The sequence below is a fragment of the Chelonoidis abingdonii genome, chromosome 3, assembly GCF_003597395.2.
Source record: "Chelonoidis abingdonii isolate Lonesome George chromosome 3, CheloAbing_2.0, whole genome shotgun sequence".
NCBI lineage: Eukaryota > Metazoa > Chordata > Testudines > Testudinidae > Chelonoidis > Chelonoidis abingdonii.
Window position 1 is genome coordinate 8727960 of NC_133771.1, and position 17417 is coordinate 8745376.

The 17417-nt window shown below is 46.6% G+C and overlaps 1 protein-coding gene across 6 annotated transcripts in view; it reads left to right on the forward strand.

Moving 5' to 3' along the window:
* MSRA (methionine sulfoxide reductase A) overlaps window positions 1-17417 on the forward strand; it is a 512726-nt gene that overhangs the window by 196083 nt on the left and 299226 nt on the right. For all 6 annotated transcript variants that reach the window (XM_075063595.1, XM_075063596.1, XM_075063593.1 and 3 more), the window contains exon 2: window positions 7469-7537. In XM_075063595.1, the coding sequence (XP_074919696.1) occupies window positions 7469-7537 (69 nt within the window). The remainder of the gene's footprint in view (window positions 1-7468; window positions 7538-17417) is intronic.

Below are 17417 nucleotides of genomic sequence, written 5' to 3' on the forward strand. Positions count from 1 at the left end.
CTAACTGTCAGGCTAACTCAAATGACTTCTTATTTTATTATACTTTTGTAGGCAAAATCAGCCAAGCCCATGAGACTTACAAAGTAAAGTCCACTGAACCGTCTCCCAATTAAAGAAAATAAATCAAGAAAGCAAAGTCCAGTCAAATATCAGTCCTGTTGTCACCAGATCATAAGTCATGAAAATCACAATAGGTTTTTGTATCTCTCCTTATCTTTTGTTTCACAAATCTGTTCCCTCATCTAGTGAAAAGGTGTTTATCTTGTGCTTATAGGCAAAACCCAATCTCACAGGAGACCGCAGTGCACATTCAATCCCAGGCTCTGCACAGACAATTTAACCTTTACAGATGACTTTCTCTTTCCAAGGAGGTCTTGTGTGTGTGAAATATTTTCTCCCTTCTCATGCATGCGCATGCTCTCTCTCTCTCTCTCAAAAAAAAAAGTCAACTGGCTAAGCAACCCTTTAAATCCTACTTTCCCCTACTACACATAACTAGAAACACACTTGCTTTGGCATTGGCAACTTTTTCTGACTATACATTTTATTGCTATCTCACATCAGGTGTAGTATGATATGAGCGGAGCTGATTAATCTTTTAATATAGTGGTCCCCAACCTTTTCGTCTGGCGGGCGCTGGACGAAGGACCACTGCGGCGGTGGAGCACCCGCCGAACTGCCGCCGAATTTTGGCGGCGAAGCCTTTCGATAATGCTGCTTGCTGTCAACGAGTGGTGTCATCGAGAGGCGTCTCCGCTGAAATTCGGGGGCAACGCCTCTCGATGACATCACTTGTTGGCGACAAGCATCGTCATCGAGAAGCATCCCCGCCAAAATGCCGCTGCGGCATTTCGGCGGGTGCTCTCCCGGGGTCCAGGACACGGGAGCATTAAGATGGCCCCGCGGGTGCCATGGCGCCCATGGGCACCGCGTTGGGGACCACTGTTTTAATAGAATCATAGAAGATTAGGGTTGGAAGAGACCTCAGGAAGTTATCTAGTCCAATCTCCTGCTCAAAGCCCTAGGTCAGAGCAAGTGGGGGCTCCTCTCCACCCCTTTTTCCTGCACCTTCCTACTCCCCCGTGCTCCTGTGGGGAACCGGGGTTGGGGAGTGAGAATTTGCCCCTGTGCCCTGATACCGCTCCCTGGTAGGAGCACTGGGCGGGAGAAGTGGGTCGGGGTGCGGGGTCGCCCATTTTTCTGGGGCCTCCCAAATGACTGGGGCCCTTGGACACAGGCTCTGTTTGCCCAGTGGCTAATCTGCCACTGGATACAAGTGTTATAATTACTAAAGGATTTGTATTGTTTAATGTATAGCAGTTACCATTTAAAAAGTCAGCATTTACCAAGTTATTATAAGATGGTAGCTAAGATATTGCAAGTATCAGAGGGGTAGCTGTGTTAATCTGGATCTGTAAAAGCAGCAAAGAGTCCTGTGGCACCTTATATATTAACAAGCATATTGGAGCATGAGCTTTCATGGGTGAATATCCACTTCGTCGGATGCGTATAGTGGAAATTTCCAAAGGCAGGTATAAATATGCAAGCAAAAATCAGGCTAGAGATAACGAGGTTAGTTCATAGAGTTATCATAGAATGTCAGGGTTGGAAGGGACCTCAGAAGATCATCTAGTCCAACCCCCTGCTCAAAGCAGGACCATTCCCCAGATGTATTTTTCAATCAGGGAGGATGAGGCCCTCTTCTAGCAGCTGAGGTGTGAACACTAAGGGAGGAGAAACTGCTTTTGTAGTTGGCTAGCCATTCACAGTCTTTGTTTAATCCTGACCTGATGGTGTCAAATTTGCAGATGAACTGAAGCTCAACAGTTTCTCTTTGAAGTCTGGCCCTGAAGCTTTTTTGCTTTAAATCTGCTATTGTGTGTCCAGAGAGATTGAAGTGTTCTCCTACAGGTTTTTGTATATTGCCATTCCTAATATCTGATTTGTGTCCATTTATCCTTTTCCGTAGTGACTGTCCAGTTTGGCCTCTGTACATAGCAGAGGGGCATTGCTGGCATATGATGGCGTATATTACATTGGTTAGGTCCTGTGATGGTGTCGCTGGTGTAGATATGTGGGCAGAGTTGACATCGAGGTTTGTTGCATGGATTGATTCCTGAGTTAGTGTTACTATGGTGCGGTGTGTAGTTACTAGTGAGAATATGCTTCAGATTGGTGGGTTGTCTGTGGGCGAGGACTGGCCTGCCTCCCAAGGCCTGTGAAACTTGAGGGATCATTGTCCAGGATGGATTGTAGATCCCTGATGATGTGTTGGAGAGGTTTTAGCTGGGGACTGTATGTGATGGCCAGTGGAGTCCTGTTGGTTTCCTTCTTGGGTTCATCTTGCAGTAAGAGGCTTCTGGGTACATGACTGGCTCTGTTGATCTGTTTCCTTATTTCCTCGTGCGGGTATCGTAGTTTTGAGAATGCTTGGTGAAGATTTTGTAGGTGTTGTTCTCTGTCTGAGGGGTTGGAGCAGATGCGGTTGTACCTCGGTGCTTGGCTGTGGATGATTGATCGTGTGTTGTGTCTGAGATGGAAGCTGGAGGCATGAAGGTAGGCATAGTGGTTGGTGGGTTTTCGGTATAGGGAGGTGTTAACGTGACCATCACTTATGTGCACCGTGGTGTCTAGGAAGTGGACCTCCCATATAGATTGGTCCAGGCTAAAGTTGATGGTGGGTTGGAAGCTGTTGAAATCATGATTTTTAGAAATGGGTGCCTAAAGTTAAGCTTCCAAATCCACACGTAGGTACATAAATAAGTGGCCTGGTTTTCAGAAGTGCTGAGCAACTGCACACTCATTGAAGTGAATAGAAGCTGCTGCGTGATCAGAACTTCGGAAATCAGGTCATTTGCTCAGATGTCTAAGTGTAGGCACCCATTTTAGAAAATCTTGTTCGTGGTTTCTAAGCCTAAGAGAGAGCTTACGGAAGCAGAGCTCTAAAGTGTTTGAAGCCTCCTGTAATATTGGCAGCTCTTCTTCTCCTACAGTCTGTAAATAAACTGAACTGAATAACATGTATTTACAGAGTGTTGGTTTCAGGAAAATGTGACAAATGGATATGTGGAAACTTGTACAATATATCTGTTACTACCATTTAATTCAACCCATCATGCAGTCTGTGTTCAGTATGATTATATGTGTAGAGTACAAGTAACAGAAAAGATAAAGAAGCATGTAGCTTGTTTGCTACTGAAATATAGACGAATGAATAGTTTAGGAAGGAATGATCTAATTAGAAAGTAATGACAAGTGAGACTCTTTTCATTTCTTTGGCACTGAGTTTTGATGTGTGATTGGTGCTGAAATTTTATCCAAAGGCACTGATGTCCTTTTTCTGTTTTTTTGCTGCTTAGTTTTCTCCTCTGACTTGGGCCTCCTTCTCTTTGCTGACATTTTCAGACACGTTAGTCAGTAGACACTAAATGAGAACATTACACTCGTTACACTGACAAACTAGCATTTTTCCTAAAGGTTGTAGTCTTTCATTGGAAGTTAAGATTGAAGACCTTTTTTACAAGACTCAGAAGAAAATCACTGGTCTTCAATTATGTACTGTATATTGATGGTGCACAGCAGTAAGAAGTGTTATATGAAATAGCAGTAGGGGATGATCAGGCCTGATTGCCTGTGTGTCTCACAGTGGGTTACTAATCATGCCACGAGGAGCTTTTTTTGTGGATGCCTCACTTTCTCACAAGGCAGTTCACAGGTTACTTTTGTTGCTACATCAGTTTCCAGGATGCTGCTAATTCTCTCTTTTCGTAAACTTTGTCAGCCATCACAGAAGCAATGAATCTAACACTTTCTTGTTGCATTGTTTTCCTTTTCTTCTCCCCCTCTCCCTTCAGAAATATACAAAATCAGACCCTCGTATTACATTTGGAACTTAAATAAACTCAAATAAAAGAATATACCAGCCGCAGGTCAGGAAGCTTTATTAAATCAAGCAGCCTCCCTCGCTCCTCATCCATTTGCACAGGACCAGCACAAAACCTATGCACGCATCCCTCTTTGCCTCTGTTTTACGTAAGCAGCATCAACACATTGTAAATCTTAATAGCTGTTGTTTATTTTAAAAAGCTCCAGCTACTGGATTCATTTGGATCAGTGAGAATCTCAGTTTTCATTTAAAATAGTAGTAAGTTTCTAGCCCACATGGTTGCTGAGAAGCTTGAAAACATGGCCTGAGTGTACCCTAATGGCTCAAACACTAGAAGGGATATAAAAAAAACTCAAAATGCTTTCGTGGTTTTAAACCAGAGTCATGATTGTTTGGGGTTGGCACTACTGAGGCACCACACAGTGGGTGCTCAGCACTTTCTGAAAATCAGGTTTGTCTAAGGCATCTCCAGTGGGGCCCTCAAAGAGAGGTCCCCAACAGCATTAGTCACTTTTGAAAATCTTAGCCTGGAGATCCATTAAATTAAATTTTGCATTCTTAGGTGATGCATAATGCCCTCTGCACTGTGAATTTTGCTCTTGGTTTAACTTTCATGTGATCAGAAGTAGTACCAAAAGAATTCTTGGCTGCAAGTGAAGTGTTTACCACAGTAAACAGTTTTTAATTTTTAACGTTTTAAGAAAAAAATACAGACTTTAATCTTGACTCAGTAGAGAACATATTCTGTTAAATTAATAGGTCCAGTAAATGCTGTTAATTTTGTGGCAATGCCTTTATCAGGAATATAACTTAATGGATTTTTTTTTTTAAATTTAATGGAGCACTAATTTTTCTCTGGGCTTGTATATAATAGCAGCGCAGTAAATTAGCTTAAAAATAAATGAAGTGAATTGAGTTCACCCAGGTATCTTTTAACAAAAGTATTTTTTAAAAAAACTTTATAATCAACATCTTGCAACCTATTGATTATCACAAAGTATGTCTTATTTATCTAGTACTATAGGCGTGCAGGGAGCTTTACAGACAAAGCATGCCAGCTTCCTGCTCCAAAAAGCTTACAGTTGAGGGTCCTGATCTTGCAACTGGATATACGTGACATTTCCACAGAGGCACTGAGTGCTATTCTGGCATACCTGTGGATTTAACCTGAACTAGTGCACAGTTATTATGGAGAGACACACAGGTGCTCCATTATTAAGGTTGAAACTATTTTCCTATGATAAATCCAATTTTTCTCGTACCCCTCCCTAGAGTGACCAGACAGCAAGTGTGAAAAATCGGGATGGGGGTCGGGGATAATAGGCGCCTATATGAGATGAAGTCCCAAATATCGGGACTGTCCCTACAAAATCGAGACATCTGGTCCCCCTACCCCTCTCCCGTTGGTCTTATTTATTGTAAGCCACTAGCTAGATTACCCTAACTTGGAACTAACCCTTTCACCCCCTTCCAATATGTAACCATCTCTCTGCCCCCATAGCCCAGGGCTTTCAGTCTTCCTACAATTCACTTTATAATTTCCCTCACTCCAGTTGCAGATCATCCTGACCTTCCTCCCTAAGTATCTATCTGTAAATGTTTGACCCAGGCTGGGATTACTTTTGCAATATACACCTGACTGCTAATAGAAAACATTCATTTTAGAGCATTCCTAAAACAATACAATACCCCAGTTCAACCAGTTTGCTCACAGTAAGTGTTATACTATTTGTAAAGCCTAATAATCAATATGATGAGGTCCTGTGGGACCTCACTCTGGAAAGCGATTACAGAACAGAGACCTACAGCAGCCATCTTATCTTGGGTTCATGCTCTTTGATCCCGTTGTGTAGCTCTGAGGATGAACTCTCTCAAATGTATATGATCAGACAACTGTAAATGCTGATGTCAATGAAGAGCCTGAGGAATATTCTGGGATCGGATCTTGCATTTTGCTTTAAAGCTCAGATATTTCATTCAGCTTTAGCATGGAGTCTCTTTCATCCCACAGTAACTATATGGATCCAAATTAGTAGATTGCCTCCAGCATAAGGGGAAGTGTATTGAGGGTAGGCACTAGATATACTACAGAATATGTTTTGGAACTATTTTCAGCCCAGCAAAGCCAGCCTGGCGCACTCAGGTAGTGGAGAGAGGACTCTGCTCTTGTCTTGCATAAATATTCCCCTCCGTGAATTAGCAGTGCCAGAATGTTAGCTCCTGCCTCCTCCACATGCACATTACATACTCCAGTGTCACAAACCTCGTGTTATGCCTGACACCTGTGCAGATTCAGTGGGGCAGAGGAAGGACTCCCTATATCCTCTCTCTCTTCCAATACACTTGTGGAGCCCTAAAACTGTAGCCGATGACATATGTCTCTCTGCTTCCACAGAATATCAGATCCGCAGAATCGCTGTTGTGCTGTCAAGAGAGCGACTGGAAATTGAACATAAATCAGGCAGTCATATAGTGGGGAAAATCTAAATTAAGTTGTCTTTTTGATTAAAACTCAAGTGGAGCAACTTTTCAGCTTCAGTAAAAGAAGTGGTGCAGTTTTGTTGAATTCAGTCTAGTGCATCAATTCTTCTAGGAACTGAGTGGAAGAAGAGTTGGAATTTGATTACAGTGGAGACTAAACACACTTTGTGTGAAAAGTGTTTCAGTTTCAGAGACATGCTTGAAGGTGGAAGATAATTGGGTGGCAGGCATTTGAGGATAGGAAACAATTGCACATCAGTGCTTGGGTGAAACTACTATCAATTTTGAATTGTACAGTCAATGGAGCCAGTGAAAACCAGACTTGCTGTTTTCCCCTTTTTGCCCCCGGCCTTCTCCCTCCCAGGTTAAGCTTTAATAAACTGAAGTAGTAGTCGCATCTGATCCATTGTGTAGTCTCTAATGATAGCAATAATTTAATAATCTTAAAACAGTATAAGGTATGGGTAATCTGTAATGCAGAAACAGAATGAACTATACACCTTTGCCTATTCTTGAAGTGATTTTTATTGAATTAATGTGACAGACTATGATGCATGAATTTTTAATTTAGCTTACTGATTGGCAGTGTGGGAAAAGGTCAAAATTCATGTTTGGTCATGTCAAAAGGCTTTTAATCCAGCAGTAACAATACAGGATTACATTTTTCCTGCTTCCTCTGTACAGGTCAGAATTCCACTTTTAAGAATGCTTCACTTGTGACTGTGGTGATGATTATTCATGTTTATATAATGCTCACTCTGTGTCACTTTAGAAATGGATAAGTTGTCCTAACTATACAACCAAAGTGGAACTCCAGTTTGTCCATGGGGGTTAAGAATCTCTGGAAAAACAGGCCCTTCTTACCTAAATTCAGACATCACTAGAGTTATACAAGTGTTTTTATGGGATAACAGCCAGTATTGAGAGAGAAATTGATATATTTTGTACATACAGATGAGTAATCAAAACTTAACATATAGCTGTGCCATAGCTATTCACCAGTCAAATTTCAGGCTTTCCTAGAGCCATTTTGAAAAGAGTATTTGTGTTTCCATAGCAATTGATAGTTTACTATACTTTTCTTTTCTTCTTGTCTTCTAGCTAAACACCATGTCAACGGAAACAGAACAGTGGAACCTTTCCCAGAGGGAACACAGATGGTTTTATTTGGTAAGATATCATGTCTAAAAGAAAAAACACTAAAATGTATGGAGGGAATACATGCCAAACTTCTTGATTTCAACAACACTCCTTAGGGTTTCACAATCTGGACTGTTATAGCCATTTTCTAACCATCATAACCAACAAAAAGCAGTTGGATTTTTGGTGAAGTGTAGGACCAAAAAAGTAGGTATTGCAAGTATTTTGCCTTAGTTTGACAGACAGTATATTTTATCCTTTGTTTTAAGTATCTTGTATAAATACAGAGTAGCAGTTATTTGCATATGATAGGCCCTGTGACATAGTTCAGTGCTTTATACAAAATTCTGAAGGTGATTTATGACCCTACACCTCCAGTGCACTCAAATACTTGTGGTGAAAGTTTTATCTACTTTATTTACATAGCTTTCTCAGTGGACTCTTTTCTTCCTTCCTTTCTGCCTAAGGGACAGATTCTGATACCTTTACTCACACAGCAATAGTGCCTTATTTTATGAGTAAGCCCATTGACTTCTCATTGGTTGACAGGTGAGCTGTCCAATTTTATATCTTCCCATTTGGTCTGCTCACTGCACCAAGGGTCTTTATAAAATACCTCCCAGTAGTCGTAGCACATCTCAGATACGAGAACGTATTCATTTATCCTTATCTTGACAATTGACTCCTAAGGGCCAGCTCTCAACAGGGTCTCTCCTCTGCAATTTAGTACACGTGTGACCTCGTGCAGTCCCTCTAGCTGCTGATCAATGGGTAGAAGTCCTCCTTCATAACCCATGCAAAGATCACCTTTATGGGTATGGTCCTACACTCCACTCAAGCCAGGGCTTTTCTCTCAGAAAGGAGATGCCTAAAGATAAGTTTCAGGGATCCAATTTGCAGATGATGCAGTTCTTTTTTGAGTGTTTGCTCATATTCATTCAACTTAGGTGTGTGTGCTCACTACATGCACCGATGCCGGAATATTTTTCCCTCAGCAGTATCCATAGGGACTGGTTCCGGTGCCCCCAAGAATGGTGTGCATATGCTGCGGTATATAGGGTGCCACCGGCTATCCCCGTCCCTTCCCCAGTTCCTTCTTGCCACCAGTGATGGTGCTGGAACTGTTGCTGCTTCAGCCAGCGCTGTTGCTATCTCATTCGTGTGAACTCAATAATTCTTGTATTATAGTGCATATAGTTTTCGGTTAGTGTTAGTAAATCCCTTAGCTATAGTTAGAGACTTTGTAGGTCCCAAAATGGGACTTTGCCTGAGGACAAGACATGCTCCGGTCCCCAGGCTTTATGCCCTGTGATCGCTGCAAGAGGCCCATGCCCATTACTGATCCACACAGCAGCTGTATGTGTTGCTTGGGCGAAGGGCACATGAGTGAAAAGTGCAAAATTTGCAAGTCCTTCAAGCCAGGGACTAAGAAGGAACGCGATAGTCACTTAAGAGCGCTCCTTATGGAGTCAGCCCTCACCCTGGCACTGAAGCAACACTCCAACTCGGTCCCGAGCACTGTGACCTTGGTATGCAGTGCCCCACCGGGACCATCCACTGGGTGGCACCAGTCCTCATCTGTGGCTCCAACCAAGAAGCCCAAAAAGACGGTGCAAGGCCGATCTCCAGCCTCCTGCAAGGAAAAGGATAAGACTGGGTGCAAGCAAGGTCTCGTGCCAGGCAACTCTTCACCCCCATTGGGATTTCAGGCCCAAGCTCTGGTTGAGTGAGGTAGCCCAGCATGCTCCCCGCCAGCCACCCTGGATAGTGACAGATGCCTTTGTCAGCTCCAGGTACCGTCCATGCTGGAGGCCCTGCATGCGGCACAGGAATCATAGAATATCAGGGTTGTAAGGGACCTCAGGAGGTCATCTAGTCCAACCCCCTGCTCAAAGCAGGACAAATTCCCTACTACATCATCCCAACCAGGGCTTTGCCAAGCCGGGCATTAAACTTCTAATGAAGGAGATTCCGCCACCTCCCTAGGTAATCCATTCCAGTGCTTCATCACCTTCCTAGTGAAATTTTTTTTCTAATATCCAAGCTAAACTTCCCCCACTGCAACTTGAGACCATTACTCCTTGTTATGTCATCTGGTACCACTGAGAACAGTCTAGATCCATCCTCTTTGGAACCCCCTTTCAGGTAGGTGAAAGCAGCTGTCAAATCCTCCCTCATTCTTCTCTTCTGCAGACTAAACAATCCCAGTTCCCACAGCCTCTCCTCATAAGTCATGTGCTCCAGCCCCTTATCATTTTTGTTGACCTCTGCTGGACTCTTTCCAATTTTTCCACATCCTTCTTGTAGTGTGGGGCCCAAAACTGGACACAGTACTCCAGGTGAGGCCTCACCAATGCTGAATAGAGGGGAATGATTGTGTCCCTTGATCTGCTGGCAGTGCTCCTACTTATACAGCTCAAAATACCATTAACCTTCTTGGCAACAAGGGCACACTGTTGACTCATATCCAGCTTCTCATCCACTGTAACCCCTAGGTCCTTTACTGCAGAACTGCTGCCTAACCACTCGGTCCCTAGTCTGTAGCAGTGCATGGGATTCTTCTGCCCTAAGTGCAAGACTTTTCACTTGTCCTTGTTGAACCTCATCAGATTTCTTTTGGCCCAATCCTCTAATTTGTCTAGGTCCCTCTGTATTCTATCCCTACCCTCCAGCGTATCTACCACTCCTCCCAGTTTAGTGTCATCTGCAAACTTGCTGAGGGTGCAGTCCACACCATCCTTCAGGTCATTAATGAAGATATTCAACAAAAGCAGCCCCAGGACCGACCCTTGGGGCACTCTGCTTGATACTGGCTGTCAACTAGACATGGAGCCATTGATCACTGCCTATTGAGCCCGATGATCTAGCCAGCTTTCTATCCACCTTGTAGTCCATTCATCCAGCCCATTCTTCTTTAACTTGCTGGCAAGAATACTGTGGGAGACCGTATCAAAACCTTGCCAAAATCAAGGAATAACATGTCCACTGCTTTCCCCTCATGTTCTGATCATGTCCCTTCCGGTGCTGTCTACACCTGCTCCTGCAGTTCCCCAGTCATGGGGTAAACCCTCGTTTAAAACCGCCACAGTCCACCCCCCAGCCGCACCGTTCCCTTTTGCGGGGGAAATCCTGCCAGTGCTCACCCTTCTGTAACTGCGACACCTCTGATGGTGAAAGGCAGATTCAGCGCAGCCCCATTTAGTCCCTGGACTTTGGGCATGGGCAGAGAGGCTCGAGGCACAGCTCTCCCGCGACCGGGCGCAGACCTCTGGAGCCATGTGCTCCCTGGCAGGAATACAATCCTGGCACCCAGTATCTCCGAGGCCACGGTACCACTCCAGAAACCCCTTGAGGGATTGATGCTACCATTCCTCTGTCCGTCACTGATCCCCTAGGAGGGCCTCACCGTGTGACTTCTCGTCACTGGGCTCGTTCCGACTCCCGGTCCCGCTCCTCATCCCGGTACCATTTGTCAAGTGTGAGATGTAGATCACCAGCTCCAGGCCATCACAGATCCATCGAGTGGCACCAGTCCCCAAGACCCTGTTCCAGATTGGACTCCCGGCGGAGTTACTGTCATTGGTCGGGGCAGAGCCACTGTTCTGCTCTGTCCTGGTCGCTTGAGAGTGACTGCTCAAGATCCAGCCCTGGTTCAGAGCAAGATTCCCTGATGACGGGACAAGCTCCGGTACCAACAGTACCGGCTACATTGTTGGCATTGAAACTGGCCCCATGGCCTCAGGCACAGTGGCCAGCACCGAGGTAGCCATGGGGGTTCACCCTGGCCACCCGCTTGGTGTCCGGAGCCTCGGAAAGACCAGCTGCCTCTCTCTCCTTCTTCAGTGCACAAAGCCTTGGGCGCAAGGACCCCGCAGGTCCAAGAGGGAGTAGGAGAGAAAGCCACTGGCTCACCAATGGTTGAGGAGGACCCTACAGCACCGGCACCCTCCTCCTCGTCACCAGACGAGGCTATAATGGGGTCCCCTCCCCTGTTCCTCCGGATGATGCTAAAGCGCACCAGGAACTCCTCAGACTCTCTCCTCTATGTCCTCTGCTCCACAGCATCGGCTAGGGTGGCTCTGCCCCCTTCATGAAGAGGTCTCAAAGATCACCAATGTTCTGTGGCAAACTCCCTCCTCCCTGCTCCCCCAGCTCCAAGAGGGCTGAGCACAAGTATTTTGTGCCATCCAAAGGCCACTAATACCTGTACACCCACCCTGCTCCCAACTCCCTATTGCTAGAGGCAGTTAACCACATGGAGCGAGAGGGTCAACCTGGGGCTACCCTTAAGAATAAAGACTCCAACGGAATACACTTGTTTGGGCGTAAGGTTTATTCCTCCTCTACTCTCCAGTTGAGGGTGGCCAACCATCAAGCCCTCCGGGATGCTATGATTTTAACATGTGGCAAGCCATTGCCAAGTTCAAGGTCTCCCTCCCTGAGGTATCTAGGAAGGAGTTATGGGTGATCACGTGCTGCGCATCCTGACTGCTCCTCTCTGGCTTGTCCACCGAGGCTCAGCAGTCGATGCAAGACCTTCCCTTCGATGGGCAGGCCCTGTTTGCAGAACAGATGGACAATCAGCTCCATGACCTAAAGGATTCCCACATGACCATTAAAATGTTGGACCTGTATGTTCCCGGCCCTGCCCACAAGCAGTTCAAGCCACAGCAGCCTCAGGGTCAGGGGGAGCCACCCTCGCCAGGAGTCTCCTCATAAGAAATCCAGAGGTTACAAGTGGTGTCCTAGCTAACAGCCTTCACAGGCTTCTCAGTCAAGCTCGGCCTGCAACAAGGAGGGGGTCAAGTGCCCATTTTGAGGGTATGCTTGAGGACGACCTACTGGACTGTTCTCAGGATCCTTCTTCCCCTATTTTTGCCAACCGCCTTTCTCCTTTGCTCCCTCCGTGGGCATCTATAACATCGGACCTATGGTCCTCAGTACAGTGGCGTGGGGCTACACCCTGCTGTTGCTTTCTACTCCTCCATTGCACCTCCCCTCCCCGTCCCTCTTCAGGGACCCCTCTCATGAGAGTCTCCTAGTGCAGGAGATAGAGGGGTTATTGCAGTTAGGTGCGGAGGAGGTCATTCCTCCAGAGTATTGAAATAAGGGGTTCTATTCCCGTTACTTTTAATCCCAAAGGCCAAGGGCAGTCTGCGATCTATCCTGGACCTGCAAGAAGTGAACCTCTTCCTAATGAAGCTGAAATTCTGCATGGTCTCCCTGGCTTCCATCATCCCCTCCCTGGATCTGGGAGACTGGTACACTGCCCTCAGTCTGAAGGATTCATACTTTCACATTGCCATCTTCAAGGGACACAGACGCTTCCTCTGGGTTACGGTAGATCCCAACCACTATCAGTTTGCGGTCCTCCTGTTTGGCCTGGTGACAGCACCACAGGTATTTACCAAGTGCGTGTTGGTGGTGGCTGTTTACCTCAGATGTTGGGGTGTCCAGATCTACTCAAACCTTAATGACTAGCTAGTCAGAGGCAGCTCCAGGTCCAAGGTCCAAAGGGATGTTGCAATGCTATTAGCCACTTGCTGTTGCCTGGCCTGTTGGTAAATGACAAAATCCATGTTAGTTCCAGTACAGAGGATAGAGTTCTTTGGGGCGGTGCTCGACTTGACCTGCACCAGAGCATTCCTGCCACTGGAGAGATTCATGGTACTGACAGACCTCATCGCGGAAGTCTGTTTCCCCTGACCATGGCGAGGGTTTGCCTGTACCTCCTAGGTCACATGGCAGCATGCACATATGTGGTATGCCATGCCAGGCTCCGGATGCGACCCCTGTAGCAATGGCTGGCAATGGTCTACTGCACGTCAAGGGACCACCTTGAAAAGGTCGTTGACATCCCTGCGACAGTACTTACCTTGCTGTGATAGTGGACTGATCCCAGGAAAGTCCTGGAAGGAGTTCCCTTTGTCAGCACTCATCACTCAGTTGACTTGGTTTCGGATGCCTCGGACCTCGGCTGGGGGACGCACCTTGGCACTCTCCAGACCCAGGGCATGTAGTCCCCAGAGGAAATGACACTACATGTAAATGTCAGAGCTCAGGGCAGTTCGCAGGGCTTGGCGATCTTCCTACCTCACTTGTCGGGCAGAGTGGTCAAAGTCTTGACCGACAACATAGCTTCAGTGTTCTACATCAACAGACAAGGGGGAGCACGATCCTTGGCCCTCTAAGAGGCACTCTGTCTCTGAGATTCCATGGAATTCATCCAGAAGTGTGTCACCTTCCAGGTGCCAAGAACATGCTAGCAGATCACCTAAGTGGGGACTTCTCTTACTCCAATTGGGTGCTCCACCTGGAGGTAGATGGAACAAGGCAGAACAGGAGGTGCCACAGGTTTTGCTGCAGACAGGGTCTGGGCAAGGGCTCCCTCTCTGATGCTTTCCTCCTGCCTTGAGCAGGAAACCTGATGCACACATTCCCTCTGATTCCACTCATCAGCAAGGTCCTAGCGAAAATCAAGAGAGACAAGGCTCAGGTTATCATGATGGCCCCAGCGTGGTCTTGCCAGCACTGGTTCAGGATGCTGTCGAGCCTGGCAGCGATCCCTCTGTGGTCCCTGCCGAACCGACCAGACCTGCTATCACAGGATCACAGTCGACTCTTGCATCCCAAGTTCACGTACCTCCACCTCATGGTGTGGATGTTGCGTGGGTGAACCCTGAGGAATGGGCCTGTTCAGAAGGGGCCCAGAAGGTCCTCTTTGAGAGTAGAATCCCTCAACTAGACAGACTTACCTGGCAAAGTGGATGAGGTTCTCCTGGGCGGCCGAGCGGGGCATCTCCCCTTCACATTATTCAGTGAAGTCCATCTTAGACTACCTGCTTCATTTGAGGAGCCAGGGCATGACACACTCCTCTATCAGGGTGCATCTGGCAGCCATTTCCGCCTTTCATCTGCCAACCCAGGGGCAGATGGTGTTCTCCCATGATATAACAGTCAGGTTCCTCAGCAGTCTTGAGAGACTTTTTCCAAATTCGGTCCCCAGTCCCTCAGTGGGATTTCAACTTGGTTCTGTCCAGGCTCATGAGCCCGCCCTTTGAACCTTTGGCCTCATGCTCCCTGTCTCACCTATCGTGGAAGATAGCTTTCATGGTAGCGGTGACATTGGCGAGCCAAGTCTCTGAGCTGCGAGCCCTGACCTCAGAGCTGTTGTACGCAGTCATCTAAAAGGACAAGGTCCAGCTCTGGCCCCATCTGGCCTTCCTTCCCACGGTGGTGTCCGCTTTCCATGTGAGCCAGAACGTCTTGCTTCTGGTCTTCTGCCCTAAGCCCCATGAGATTAGTGAAGAGAGGCGCCTTCATGCGTTGGACGTAAGAAGGGTCCTGGCTTTCTACCTAGATCGGACAAAGCCCTTCTGTAAGTCAACTCAGCTTTTCATCTCTACAGCTAATAGAATGAAAGGCCTTCCAGTGTCCACGCAGAGGATTTCTAAGTGGATCATCTCTTGCATTTGCATGTGCTATGAGTTGGCAAGAGTCCATCCGCTGCCAATCATCAGAGCCCACTCAACTGGAGCACAGGCATCTTCGGCTGCCTTCCTGGCACACTTCCCAATCCAGGACATCTGTTGAGCCGTGACGTGGTCCTCAGTGAACACATTCACTGCTCACTGTGCTGTCACTCAGCAGGTCAGAGATGATGCTGTGTTCAGTGGAGCTGTGTTGCAATATACATATCTGTGAACTTCTACCCACCTCCAAGGGGTACTGCTTGGGAGTCACCTAAGTTGAATGGACATGAGTAAGCACTCAAAGAAGAAAAGACAGTTACCTTTTTCTGTAACTCGTGTTCTTCGAGATGTGTTGCTCATGTCCATTCCACAACCCGCCCTCCTTCCCCACTGTCAGAGTTTCCGGCAAGAAGGAAATGAGGTTGGGGGAACCAATGGCACCTGTGACAGACCTAGACCAGTGGGGTACAGAAGTCTGGTAGAGGGCAAATATACTGGTCACTGGATGAGTAGTTTTCTGTTCCCTGAGTGACCAGAGCAGGGGCTGCACTAGAGTAATCAGGAACCTGCTAGAACCAATTAAGGCAGACAGGCTGATTAGATCACCTGCAGCCAATCAAGGCAGGCTAATCAGGGCACCTGGGTTTAAAAAGGAGCTCACTCCAATCAGGCGAGGAGGAGCCAGAGAAGAGGAAGTGCGTGTGAGGAGCTGGGAGCAAGAAGCATGAGGAGCTGAGACTGAGAGGGTGTGCTGCTGGAGAACTAAGGAGTACAAGCATTATCAGATACCAGCAGGAAAGTTCTGTGGTGAGGATAAAGAAGGTGTTTGGAGGAAACCATGGGGAAGTAGCCCAGAGAGTTGTAGTTGTCATGCAGCTGTTACAGGAGGCACTATAGACAGCTGCAATCCACAGGGCCCTGGGCTGGAACCTGGAGTAGAGGGCGAGCCTGGGTTCCCCTCAAACCTCCCAACTCCTGATCAGACACAGGAGAAGTTGATCCAGACTGTGGGAAGGATCACTGAGGTGAGCAAATCTGCCAATAAGCACAGAACCCACCAAGGTAGAGGAGGAACTTTGTCACACAGCCTATATACCACAGCATGTGCGCGGCTCTCCAGGGGGCTCCAGAGCCGGTCCCCTATGGATACTGTTGAGGGAAAGCTTCCGGGACTGGTGCATGGGGTGAGCGCACACACCTAAGTTGGATGGACATAAGCAGCACATCTCAAAGAACACCAGTTATGGAAAAAGGTGTGGTGTCTCTCCATTCCCTTGATATCCAGAGTCCTAAAGAAAACCTGAGAGGACAGAGCTAATATAATACTGATAGTAGTGTTGTGTCATCTTCATCTAAATAGAAACTCACAAATTCATCTTCCTTTCTCAAGGACAAGGGAGGATCATTCTGGCTGCATGTAGGATAGTCTATAAACTTTCATGGGCCCCTTATGTTAACAGAACTTGAGTACTGTTACCATGCAGAAGTGGTAACAATTTACTTAGAAGTGATACAGACTCAAGTGGATATAGTTTGTGTTGTGTGAAAAGTAAAGAAATGCAAGAGCTAGATTAAAAATGTAGCTTCTCCAAAGGTCAATTTAGTTGCTGTATTCTGCCTATCACAATTTTATTAGAGACAAGTTTTTTGTCCTCTCACCTTCCTGGTTTCTTGAGGCACGATGAATGCCTTTCCCACCACTAGAAGACCTTCCCTAGCCTGGGACTTGAACCTAATTTTATCAACGTTCATGGGTCTACCCTGTGAACTCCACGCTCAAGCTTAAAATACCTGTATACCCAAACAGCATTTTTAATAGCTATTACCTCCAGTAGGAGGGTTAGTGAGCTCAGTGCTTTATGCATATGATGGACAGGCCATACCACGGCATAGGGTGGACAGGCCATAAAGACAAGTCATTATGAGACCTTGTTCCAGCTTTATACCTAAGATATACTGCTACACATCAAAATCTGAGACTATATCCCTCCCTGTTTTCTTCTCCAGACCCCATAATCACTCAGGGGAATCCCACTTACAATCCTTAGATGTGAAAAGGGCTCTGTGCTATTCCCTGGACTGGACTCAACTGGTCAGAAAATCTTACAGGTAATTTGTTCCACTTAAGGGAAAAAGGTTTAAAGGGGAATTTATTAGTAAAGAGACACTTTCCCACTGGACTAAGAGGGGTAGTGAGCATTGCTCATAGTCTCTAAGGCCAGAAGAGGCCATTGTGATCCTCTAGTCTGACCTTCTGCACATCACAAACCACAGAACCTCGCCCACCCACTCTTGTAGTAGGCCCATAGCCCCTGGCTGAGTTACTGAAGTCCTCAAATCTTGATCTAAAGACTTCAAGTTACAGATAATCCCCCACTTACTCTAGTTTAAACCAGCAAGAGACCCATTCCCCATGCTGCAGAGGAAGGTGAAAATTT